Source organism: Chelonoidis abingdonii, chromosome 6 (assembly GCF_003597395.2).
Source record: "Chelonoidis abingdonii isolate Lonesome George chromosome 6, CheloAbing_2.0, whole genome shotgun sequence".
Taxonomy (NCBI): domain Eukaryota; kingdom Metazoa; phylum Chordata; order Testudines; family Testudinidae; genus Chelonoidis; species Chelonoidis abingdonii.
Window position 1 is genome coordinate 103,778,865 of NC_133774.1, and position 12,936 is coordinate 103,791,800.

A 12,936-nucleotide genomic window follows, 5' to 3' on the forward strand; every position below is an offset into this window, starting at 1 on the left:
ATCAGTTTCTTAGATAATGAAAATAAATTTGGCTTCAGCACTTTAACTGAATTGATAGACATAAGCAACTGAGGTTGAATTGTTCCCTAATCTGCTGCCATCGTGGTTGCAATATGTAGTTTAGATTGGTTCTAACAATAGTATAACTAGGCTAAAACCTTTGGTTATGTCCAGCCTTGCCTGCTCATGTAATGGGGTCAAAGTCCCATTTACACTACAGATTGAAACCATTCTATAAGCAAGTCAGGGAGCAATAGCATGCTAATTGGGTCCCCAATAAAACTGTGATACTGTAGGAGGGCTCTAAAGGTGAGATTCCCCTCCCCACTCCTCCATGGAAGTCCATGGCTGTTTTGAAACCTCAAGTGGGACTTAAGTGATGCACAGACCTTGTGCTTGCCCTCTGCAGAGGAGCAGATTTCTCCTGAGAGCTATGCCCTCCAAAAATATACAGTAGCTGCAGCCTTACTGTAGCGCAAACATCTGAAGTAAAGAAGGCATCGTATCATGTTCATAAGGGAAAAATCACTTTAATGATTTCAAATATTTGTCAAAGGTATTTGGCAAAATATGTTTTTGTAAAATCTATCTGGTTATACTAATACAAAATTGGCTGTAGACTGGATTCCCTCTGCAAGGAAAATTCCCGTAGACTTTAATGGGTGTTTTCCTACCTAAGGAGGGAAATTTCAAGACCATGACAGCAAATGATTTGTAGATAAACTTCAAGTGCAGAAGTGTATTGTTTGCAAAGACTGAAGCTTTACATCATACAGAATGACGTGCCAGTGCATCTGGAGAATTGAACAGAATAAGACAATTAATCTAAAATGTTTACACATATGGGAGTCTCAAACAAAAATAGAATGTAGCAAGGTTAAAACTAAAGGAGAATTAAAAAACTTATTTAGAATGAGATTTGTAACATTTAGACTCCTTTGCAAAGATTTGTATTTTCTGGACTAGTTACCCTATAAATCGTTAACACATGAATCATCACATTATTCACAACACTATCAAGTATTGTAAATTCCCTTGGTTTGCTAACTAACTTCAGTGTATCTTCACAATCACTGACAATTAATGTCATGCTAAAGGCATGAAGCTTTAAAAAAACTTGTTGATATAGGGTTATTTTGTACTACTTGTAAAAAAACCCAAGAACTGGGGTGTCGTGCTGCTAAATTCTATTAGGAAAAAACCCCTCACTTACCATAATTTAATTTTTTTAACACTCTGGACCAGGTGCCAATTCAATTGCAAACCTCATTGGATTTATTTTTATAAAATTGTTACACAGTGTATTTAAATGTGTGGACTGATACAAGATTTACCAGAAAGCCTTTGATAACTCAATTAGTGACAAACAGTTTAGAAAGTGTGTGTGTGTGTGTGTGTGTTTTGATCTAGTAACTTGATCCCAAAATAAATGGTATTAAAGCAGCACGGATCATGATGCCACAGGATCTGAGCTGCAGTCATTACTCACATGCAGTCCATGAGTTTACTTATAAAATAGTGTCAGGATTGGGCCCATAATTAAGGGTCCTTTGACACTTATAAATCCATATTGTTAAATTTTTAACTCAGCTAGAAAAGTTCAACAAAGGCTAAAACTAGGCTACAAAATCCTAGCCTGAAAGCGATTTTTCATATTAGCTATAATTCAAAAAATATACAAATTGTTTTGTTCATTTTAAAATGTAAGCGTCAATTGACTAGTTCAGAACTCATAGGACTCTCAAATGACTGAAATCAAATGATCAGTTCATAATATGATCCAACTATTCTTGGAATTTTAAACAAAACAATGCAAATGGCTGAGATATTAAACAACAAATGCTGGTTCATGCATGAAAATTCGTAAGGATTTTGCACTGGCAATCAAAACTCCTGGTACATATAAAACTACCTAAATAGTTTTTGCAATCTTTTGAAAAATCTCTCTTTAGCAATCTATATATATATATTTAAAATGACCTTCTCTACTCTCTGGAAAATAATAGAAGTTATACAATCTACTATAAAAGATTTTACATAAGATTTTACAAGGAATTTTAAATTTTTAAAAAATCTATATTTAAAGACCCATCAGGGTGTTCAGAATTCACTAAAGCTGGAAAAATCAAAGTGACGCTGCCATTCTGATTGTAATTTAAATCATTTCAAAATGGCAAGTTATGATGCAGTATCAGTTTCAAGTTTCATAGATTTTTGTCAATGTGTTGAAAAATTACGCCCTGATCCTGCAAAAACTTATGCACAGGCTTTATTTTATACATTGTCAGTGGTCTCATTAAATTAAGCAAGCACATGAGCTTTTGTAGAATCCGGATCATAGTACACTTTAAACACAACAAACTAAATTCCTATTTCCACTCATACAACCCCACTCATACAACCCCACTGAAAATGAATGGTGAATAGATTATATGAACAGAAGCTGGCCAACCATCATTATCATTTTTGGTGAAATACTCTGACAAAAAGATATAGTGATCTGTTTTGATCACAGGGATCTGTGCATCTGCCCTTCTAAGGAGTTTAATGTTTCAAATCACACGACAATGTTTCAAGCACTACACCTGATGTCAAATTAAATAGAGGATTTTTTAAAAAACAGAACAAAACTGGTGTTCATTTCAGATTTTAATTTTTTGGTGTTCATTTTATAACATTTGTAGTAGCCCCTCTCCAGATCTAGTGTCTAATCCTAGAAATTGGAGGATGAGGACGCTCCTTACCTATCAGGTTCAGAATTTTGCTCAATCAGGCCAAAAATCTCTTTGGGGTCTGTCCCAGCAATACTTATGTGCATATGTAACACCTCATGTGATTAAAGGTAAGCACATCTGTAAGTTTTTGCGGGATTGACGTCCCTGTATCCTTATTTTAGAGGATTTGATCCTGCTACCTGATTCCCTCCTAACTTAAATGGGAATGAAAGGTGCTGAGCAACTAGCAGGATGCACTCAGGGCTGGATTTCTGGAGTATTTAGGCATCTAGTAGGATTTTTAAAAGCACCTAGGAGCCCCTAGATGCTTATTGGCATCTTTGGGCACTTAAATACCTTTACAAATTGGGCCTTCAGTAAATTGTAGTTCTGCTCCGATTTGACGACAATGTAAAAATTCCTGATAAATTATTGTTAATGGGTCCTTAAAGTAGGCAGTGTAACAATCTGAACCTGTACCCTTTACTCATGCAAGTAGCTCAAAATAGCCTCCTTTCAAGGGAACTATTTTTATGAATAAGGATTACTCACATAGGGAAGTCTTGGAGAAACAAATCCTTAATTACGTTGCACATATACAAGACTAACATATATGTCTCAACCTGCCAAAGCCCAATTGTGGGACACCATGTAATTAGGTACAGAAGAAAAATAACAGTGTAGGAGCTTTATGTGATGTGGGATTGCCTTCTTTGACCTCAATAAATATTTGTTTTATAACCTGTTTCAGTGGCATAGCATTCCTGATGTAAATAATTTACAGCAATAAAAGTATAGGACAAGGGTCTAAAATGAGGCTTATCAAAGAGAACTTTGAACAATTGACACATTACTTCAATACTAAAGAGAGAGTGAGCTAAACCAACCCATATAAAAATACAAATGTATGCTATGGTTATGGTGCAAAATGCTGTAATAGAACTTTCCTAAGGTGATGTGTTTTGGGTTGTTTCTTTAGAATACCCGTAAAAAAAAGAAAACCAAACTCAAATGCATATGGTTGTGGTTGCTAATGGAAAGAATCAGCTTACCAATGGGTTCCTGACACCCAGTTATGAACATCTGGAATCTTCCATCATATATTGGTGACTCTACATCCATGGGTCTCTTTGTACCATCACATTACTCTTCGGGTCAAACACAACAGGCATTCTACAGTACTGTGCCAGAACAATGTCTGCATCTGTAAAAGCAACACCAAATAAACGTTAATTTTGAAAATAAAACATAGAAGCAAATGAGGCATCATAGAAGTAACACATGGTCAGAACACACACGTATTTCTTGTTCCCAGGATAAAAGATGTTGCAACCATTTATTTTACTGCTAAGTTCATTTTTGGCAGCAAGATCCTTCCAATAGTTGAAGAAAAGTGGTTGCATTTCCTTGTAATGACAGCATAAATCTACAATGATGCAGCTGTGGCATGTGCAGTTGATGACGAATAGGGGCCCCCATAAGCTGTAAAATGTGTGTATGGCTAGTACTATCTAGAGAGACAAGGAGGATGAGGTAGTATCTTTTATGGGACCAACCTCTGGTGCTGGGAGCAGAAGACAGCTCTGTTGTGCTCATAAGTTTCTCTCTCTTACCAACAGAAGTTGAGCCAATAAAAGATATTATCTCACCCACCTCCTTTCTCTAATATCCTGGGACACACAGGGCTATGACAGCACTGCATACATGGTATCTACCTATGCAGTTCCTGCCACCCCTGCCCATTATCCTCTCTGCTGCAATGTTCTTTTATTTGAAGCTAGTGCCTAGGTCAGTCTTCACCCCATGCGCTGAACAGTGTTAGGTTATTGCGCTGGACAGAGTAGCAGCAGAGAGGCAGAGATGTAACTAGAATCCAGATGTGAAGTACTGTAGCACTCTGTGTAGCCAGTGGGAGATGCTTCTTTTTGCACAGGGTGATAGTGGACTTGGAGGCCTCTGCCATTTTTCCACTGCATGAGTAATAACTGCCGGGTCAGTGTCCCTAGTAGCTGCATGGACTGTAGCAGCTAAAGCCAAACAAATCTGCTATCAACTCTCTCCTATTTCCGCTGGACAAAGAAACTTAAGAAAACCCGAATAGTTTTAAAATTGCTTCTCTCCAATGGCCGAGACAGGAAAGAGCCTCCCCTCCTCCCCGCAGTCTACTTGTCAGAGGCATCATTCCAAACCCGGCAGGTTTTATATGCTGCCTTCACGGTAGCGGGGGCTGCCTGTTCGAATCATTTAGACGCGAATCATTCCTCGAAAGGGAGAAAACCCCTGGAACCCTGAAATTAGCAGATCGCCTCACTGTCCCCGCTCCCCGAGCGTTCGCGTCTCTCGCTCCAAACAGGGCAGCGAGTCAGTCCCGTTCACATGAAAATTATGCCAGCTCCAGTGGTGCGTAAAATTGATGTGAGCTGAAAGAAGTGGGATCAGCGCGATCCTCCCTCTCTTGTCTCACCAGGGGTCCCTCACGTTACACAAGGCCGAGCTTGTCTCTTTAAGGAGACACTGGCCCCTAATTAGTCCGCATTCCTCCTGGTGCGGGTGATATAGCACAAGTGAGTGGCACAAGGAGGGGGGGGACAGAGGCTGAGCGCATCCCTTTCCCCCTCCAAACCTCCTCTCCTGCCACCACCCAGCGCACAAGATACAGCAACAGCAGCAGCAGCTCCAGCCGCCCCACGTTACTTTGATTGACAGCTGAACAAATGTTTCCCCTGTTCGAACGCCGGCGCTAAGAAACGTCAGCGAACTCAAAGCTCCACCTCGGGCAGGGGGAAGGAGCGAGGAAATGGAGGTGTGGTCCATCGGATAAAGCAGCATGATTGGCTGCCACGCGAAGAGACGTCCGACACCCACGTGGGGACCCAGGCCTGAGCCGCACCCCCTCCTCAGACCCTCGCGTCCATTTGTCAGCAGCGAAATGATGGGCATTACTACAGAACGGCGATTAATGTGTAGCCGCTGCTGATTGGTCTCCGATGAACGCCCTTCATGGGCGGAGCAGGAGGCGGGGTAGCTCCTGGGAGGGGCGGGGAAGGAGGGCTCGCTTTGCCTGACGGTCGCTGCAGTCTTTTTGACTGCAATTTGCAAGGTAGGCGGTGGAAAGTCAGCCAGTTGAAACTACAGCTCCCACGATGCCCCGCGGCACCCTTGTCTTCCGATTGCTGTGAATATGTATCAGAATGTTAATGATTTGCTGCTGCTAAATTTGGTCAAAGAAATCACCTCGCCAGAGCTTGTTGTTAGAGCTGCTCGGAGCGGCGTTGGTGAGGCGGCTGCCGCTGCTGGCTTTGGCGATCCTGTTCTGGGGCTGCTACTTGCAAGAGTTTGCGAGGCGAGAGGGAAACAGCAGAGACCAGCGAACAAGAGCTCGTTTCTTCCCCCTGCCGTGCTGGAAAAAGGGGGAGGGCGGGCTGCGAGCTGGTGAATGGGAAAGAGGAGAAACATCACAACAAAAGGTTACTGCACTTGAACCTTTGAAAAGCAGCGACTCTGTGCAAGGCGGAAAAAAAGCCAGGAGCAAAACCAACCACAGCTTTTTCTAACCAGTTTCCCTCCCCCGATAAAGGAAAGGAGAGTGTCTTTTTTTTTCTCTCTTTTTGGACGGGATAACAATTGAGACCCATAAAAGTTTGCAGCCGGGAGACGCCGCGAGAGGGGTGTTGTCGGGGGCGGGATTCGGAAGCTGGGGCGAGTGGAGTTTCTCTTCTTTCGTTCCTCCCCGTCTAACGGGGCTGGCTCGGCTCCGGGGGGAGGAGGAAACCCCCTTGGAACCGTGGGGCGCTAGAAGAGGGACCTGCCGAGCGCTGAGACACTGGAAGAGGGACCTGCCGGACGCTGGGGTAGCGGGTGAGGAAGCTCCAGGACGCGGGGTTCTTCCGCTCGTCAGAACGCTGGGACAGGGACCGCCGGAGCTGCCGTTCCACCCGTGCCCGCTCGCGAGTGACAGCCCCTGTGGAATGTGGCAGCGGTTCTCTTCGGCCGGGGACAGAGCCGCCGCTGCCGCCGAGCGTCCTTCCTCTTGTGTGTTCGCGCGAGTCCCGCGGGCGGGGGAGTTCGGGGACAGCCGGAGACGCTTTTCAGAGCGCTAGCGCCGGGCAGCCCTTTCCCCCTCCTCCTCCTTTGCATTGTTGCGATTAAAACCAATGAACCAAGCTGCTCTGGCCAAAAGCACCAACTAAATCGGTTTGGATGATTCGCGATCTGAGCAAGATGTATCCTCAAACCAGACACCCGGTGAGTAGAGACGAGGCAGGGGGGAAACACTTGTATGTGGCTCTTGGTTTCTTCCCCCTCCCCGAAGCCTTGGTCCCCAAAGGGGAAAGGGAGGGCTGCAACTGGGAACAATCAGCACAATACACCACACCAGCCTTTCTCCCGCTGTCCGCTTGCCTCCTGCTTGGAGAAAGCAAACGGGGGAAAAAAAAGGGGGGGGGGTGAAACAATTGAGTTGTAGCCATTTTCTTATTGTTGTCTTTGGCTTTTCAAGCTCTCCAGGGTAACGATTTTGCTGCTTGTAGTTGCGATCACTCCAGCTCTTTAAAGAGTCAAAGGCAAACTAAAGAGAGAAGGAGGGAGCGAGGGTGCCAGCTCTTAATCTGATTCTTATTATCCCCGAAGTGTATTCCTTTGCCAGCAGCCTCCGCGGAGGGACCTGTGATTTCCTCCTTTCCTCTCCTCTGGCTCATCTCTCTTTCCCTCCGCCCTCCCTTCACATTCACCTCAGTTTAGCAGTAGGGTCACAGACCCCTCACCCGCCCCACGAGCCTGACAGTTTGATTACAGGGTCGGTAGGTGGGGATGGGGAGAGATGATACAGACATGACTACAGACTTCTAGCAGAGGGGAGGTAAAGGTGCGGACAAGGCTGGAGCGGGCTTGTGTATGTGCGTTAAGGGTGAGGGACTTTCGTATTTAAAAGAGGAAACACTGGTGTGTGTGTAAAGGGGGTGAGTTTTAACAGCCTTTGTCCTTACTGCTGTGTGACTGGTCCAGCTCCCTTAAACCCACTGGGCTGGGCATGTGTGTGCGTCTCTGGGGCTGGCTGAGATGGGGCATAATTAAAACCTTGTATCATGATCGTTATTTTTAGGCACCGCACCAGCCTGCTCAACCCTTTAAATTCACAATTTCCGAATCCTGCGATCGGATTAAGGAGGAGTTTCAGTTTTTACAGGCTCAGTACCACAGGTAATGATGTTTACTTTCCCTGATCCTCGTGTTTGCTTAGCTCTTGTCACTTTTTTTTGTTTTGTTTTGTTTGCAAAGGCGTGAACGTGTGTGGATTGCTTTTGGTTTCTTGTGGGTTGGGGCTTTGTTGTTTGTTTGTTTTGCCTCCTCCCAAGCGGAAAGACCAGTTCCCAGCCCTGCTAGACCAGTGTCAGCAAGCCAACGTTTCTACCTCTCTAGTAGTACAGGGGCTGTCTGGAGCTGTGACCATTTGAACGAGGGGGATTTCAAAATATTGTGACTGAGACTTCAAATGTCTCGTTGAATATGTTGTTAAAATACTTTTTGTCAGAGACTCTTAAGAAGGGATGGAGAATTAATCTAAAAACTTGGAGTCTCCCTCCAAGTGAGTGAGACTTGTCAGGTTGGACACTCAGCCATAAATAAAAGGTCTGCAGTTGGGAGGATGGAGCCACAAAGAAAACACTTTGAAGCAGGAGGTAGGAAGAATCAAATGTCAAATATTGGAAATAAGTGGGGGGGTTTTTGGCGGGGGAGAGGCAGGAGGGAGGGTGGATCAAGCCAAAGGAAGTAAGTGATTTGGTTGCTTATGGCATTCTCTTCTCTTGACCCAGCTTCTTCATGCCTTCCCTTGAAATGTTGAGTGCTGATAACCTGGAAGCATAGCTGGTGGGCTAGTCAATTAGCTTTTTAGGGTAGAAGAGCATTTTATTCTTCAAGTGAGGAACCGACTCATCACAAGATTGTTTTGTGCACTTTTGAAAACAAAACAGCCAAAGATGGTTTTGATGTTTACTACAGTGTCGATGGAACGATGTGCAACATTTTCTTTACAGTTTCATCAACAGGAAAAACAAACACTGCTTTTTCCTGAAAGATATCATTCCCTAACAAAAGATGATAAACTCAAGGGAACTAAATTATGTGTCTGTAGGTGATTTTTTTTTAACATTTTTAATATTATCCAGACTGACCTTCATAAGAAGCATTTTTTTATGAACCAGACTACTTTTTTCAGCGTAAGATAGATTTTTGCTATATACCATATACATACATCTGGCTCATGAGAGGAAGATTTTGCACAATACTTGTTGAAAGGGGAAGCTAACAAGACTCCACCCACAAACAATAGCTCAGACTTAAATTTTTATTTATATTTTGCAGAAGATGACTGGAAAGGGAAATAAATTTGTGTTCAAAAGGATGTAAAACTAGCATTATGTAGTACTCATGTAGTTGGTTTTATTTATTAATTTTATTTTAATGTCTTGAACAGTTTAAAGCTAGAATGTGAGAAGCTGGCCAGTGAGAAGACAGAGATGCAGCGACATTACGTTATGGTAAGCAAGCTGCATAACAAATTCAAATGTGAAATACATTCATATAGATTAGGATAGTAGCGCTGCTATAGATGAGTTTACACCAGTGTTTCCATTATAAACCCTTACTTTCAGGGGATGTATAACCTGCTTTAGAAATTTGTTTCTCCTTCAAATTGCCTTTCAGTGTTTAACAGACTGACAGGCTTCCTGTTAGTATTCTCATACACTTAAAGACATACCCGAATTAATAGGCATACCTTTTGCTGCCTTTTTTTTTTTTTTATTGATTATTATGTATACTAAATATCCAACTAAACAAACTAGTCACTTGTACATAATTGAGTATTGGGTTTTTTGAGGTGTGTGTTGGTTGTTTTATTTTGTTATTTTTTATTTTTATAAACGGATCAACCTAATAATAATTATCAAGGAAACAAAATTTTTTTATTTTTCATGAAGGGACAGAATCAAGAATTTCAGAAGCCTTAGGTCTCTGAAAAAATATTGCTTGTGAGCTGTTTGTTCATACTGTCAGTGATCAGAGCTGTAAAAAACGGATTTCCCCCATAGTTGTAGTCCGTATGGGTAAATAACTTGCATATAAAGAAGGCTCTAGATACATTATTGCATGATGTATCATGACTATAGCAAAAGAGTTGTTGCTGTCTGCTTTCTTGTACATCTGAGGGAATAGTTGTTTTCCGTGTGTACATGGCCTATAACAAATATTTAGAACAGGGTGAATAACCTTAAAAACCTACATTTACCAAAAGCACAAGCATTTTGTTAAGTCTCGCATTTTGTCCTTCCCATGCCTGATGTGCCTACGTACAGGAGCACATATATTACTGACTTCACATGCTGAACTGAGCTCCCCGTGATACTGAGACACAACAGAAGATATTAAAAATGGAATGTCTGCTTTAACTCTGAAATTCTTTGCTATTTTATTTTTTTGCAACTCTTATTACATTTTAGCATTTTGTGTTTTTAATTTAAAATATTGAATAAATAGGCTGCACGATGTTGCTGATTTATGTGCCTGTCTGGTTTCTAGCACTTTGGACATTTTTTTTGCATCTAAAATGTGTCCTAGGGTACAAAATTTAGAGCATTTTCCATATATTTTTACCATTTCTCATCTTTGACTCTGATTGTCAGGTGTTTTTAGTGTTGTGGGTTTCATTTGTGTCTGTTCCCTATAAATTTGACATGGAACAATGTAAAGCTAAAAGCAGAGGGGAAAAATAAGATGTTGGGGGAAATTCCCATTCTAATGTTGGGAGGTTGCAAATACTGGTAAATTTTTTTTGGTTTTAGGTATATAATATGCTGTTATAGCTGCCATTCAAATTCAATATTGGAAGCACTTGTATGATTACAGGGTCTAACAGAATCAATCTTTCCTTTTTTCTTAGTATTACGAGATGTCCTATGGGTTGAATATAGAGATGCACAAACAGGTATGCAAACATTTCAGAGAAAGTTACATATCAGTCTAATTTTTAAGTAGGAAGCTTTGTTCTGTGACTTTGTTCAATTGCACATTTTAGTGGCTGAATATTTTTTTGTGCACTGTGGCGCTCTGGTACCTCACTGATGGGTTCAGTATAAGAACTTAGAGAGGTTATTGTGTCTGTACCTAATCGTGCATTATTTCCACATGAATAAGAAGCCAGATTCTGTTACACTTACTCACATAGTCTCATTGTAGTAAATGGACTCCGTTTTGTGAGCTCGGATTATGTGCATGAGTAAGGATCAGAGCTATCTAAATTCTGAGCCCTGATTTTTAGACATATTTATACTTTTTGGAGCCAAACGTACATTCTGAACATTAGGTATCAAGGCAAAAGGCAGTATAGTCTGTGTGTGGAAAAGGGACCATTATCTTTAAACAGTGAAACTGGAATGGGAGGAAATTAAAATGGGTCGACACAAGAAATGGATGCAAAACCATATACTGGTCCCTTCAGACTACTTATTTGGACCTTTATACAGAAATTGTGTCCATTAGTTCCTTAAACTCTACAGAGTAAATGAGCTTGCTATGAGGATGTTGGTCAACTCTGTGCCTTGAAATCTAGCAACTAGGCCAAGATTAGCATCATGGTGTAAATTAGATTTTTTTTTTTTTTTTTAAACATTCGTTTAAGTTTGAGCTTCAACTCTATATGGAAGAGAATGAAACAAACATCTGACTTCCATTTTCTAGAGTGAAAAGTGCTTACTTGGTGTTTACTTGGAAATAATAGCAATTCATTTTAAAAAACTTCTGAGTGTTGCTGGATAATATAAGCAACAGAATTGATTGGATGGGAGAAGAAATAGAAATTTGTACAACCAATTTTTAAGATCCCACACTTTGAACATTTTTACTTTATTCTGAGTTGTGGAAATTAGATTTCTTTATCTTGTTGAAAGCTGTCAGATAATGGTTAAGTAGTTAAATACTGTTTTTTTTTGTTTTAAATTAGCATCCCGAGGCACCAGTTATGATCAGGGCCACACCATAGTAGGCACTGTACATCACAAACAAAGAGAGAGAGCCCTTGACTCAAGGGGTTCTCAATCCAAGGCTCCATTCCTGCAAAGACATGTGTATGTATATAATATTATACATATGAGTAGTGCTGTTAAACTTGGTGGTATTAATCACAAGTGATGTTAAGCACATGTATAATTCTGCAGGATCAGGACCTAATTTAATTTAAGACTAAACAAGTGAGTGTAACAAACACTTGAAAGGAATAGGGGGTATATGAAGGACAGGGATAACAGTGATAAGTTTATATGGGCCTTATCCAAAGTTCAGTTAAATCAGTGGAAAGACTCCCATAGATTTCCTCAGGTTTTGGATCTGCTCCTCCAAAACCATCTAGCTGGGCATTAATAAAACTTTTTTAAAAAGTAAATTGTTAGATATAAAAGAGGAATCCAAAATCACTTGGCCACAGGCATTCCAAGATCACCATTGCAGCACGTTGTTGAGAAATCAACAACGCATCTAGAAATACAAAGGATTTAAATGTGTGCGCACTTAAACCTATATACATTTAGCAAACCCAGCCAAGATCTAAAGTCAGTAATTACATTGCTAAGAATTAAAAACAACAAAAATTGGATTTTTTTAAAGTATTCCATTTCAGAAACTAGATCCTGTTATGGTGTTGGGAACTTTCACAGTATTCTGAAGAAATTATACATTTAATGTGGGGCTTACTAAGGACTGAATTTAATTAAAATACAAATTTTCCATTGTCATTTTTATTCAGATTAGTAACATAGGCCCAGATTCACAAAGAAATTTCGGCTTCTACAAACGAAGCTAGAAGCCTAAATACTTTTATGGATCTGGGCTGTTAACGCTGCACCCAAGATACTTTAATACTTTATCAAATGCCGGTGACTCAAATGAATTACAGCTAAGAAACTTATTCGCTATCACACTGAAATCTTATCTCTGTGTCTTACATGGCTTCTGTTGTTGTGCTGTGCGTGTGTGTGTGTGTGTGTGTGTGTTTTTTTTTGTTTTTTTTTTCTCTAACATGAAATCTTATAACTAATGTCACAGCATTTCTCTTCTTTTCTCCTGCTGGTGTAGCAACCACAAAATATTTCCTGTCTGTCCCTATAACTGTAATAGTAAGACTCAGTTTCTCACAGTAATCTCTGATAGTCTTTCCTGTAGTGTGTGTGAA

The 12,936-nt window shown here is 40.9% G+C and overlaps 1 protein-coding gene and 1 long non-coding RNA gene across 9 annotated transcripts in view; one reads left to right on the top strand and one right to left on the bottom strand.

The window, feature by feature from the left end:
- Window positions 1-514: 514 nt before the first annotated feature.
- Window positions 515-5,483, bottom strand: LOC116834814 (uncharacterized). The gene is made up of 3 exons (XR_004376044.2): window positions 5,409-5,483; window positions 3,767-3,918; window positions 515-794 (listed from the first exon to the last, which is right to left on the bottom strand). It is a non-coding gene; the product is annotated as an uncharacterized LOC116834814 (long non-coding RNA).
- Window positions 5,484-5,875: 392 nt separating this feature from the next.
- The window catches only part of LOC116834810 (transducin-like enhancer protein 4), a 117,603-nt gene continuing 110,542 nt past the window's right edge, over window positions 5,876-12,936 (top strand). For 5 of the 8 annotated variants that reach the window (XM_032797119.2, XM_032797120.2, XM_032797123.2 and 2 more), the window contains exons 1-4: window positions 5,955-6,959; window positions 7,816-7,913; window positions 9,190-9,253; window positions 10,654-10,698. In XM_032797119.2, coding sequence (XP_032653010.1) covers window positions 6,915-6,959; window positions 7,816-7,913; window positions 9,190-9,253; window positions 10,654-10,698 — 252 coding nt within the window. In that variant the 5' untranslated portion in view covers window positions 5,955-6,914. Of the gene's footprint in view, window positions 6,960-7,815; window positions 7,914-9,189; window positions 9,254-10,653; window positions 10,699-12,936 lie in introns of all 8 variants that reach the window. The other 3 variants (XM_032797122.2, XM_032797125.2, XM_032797126.2) reach the window with 3 other exon arrangements.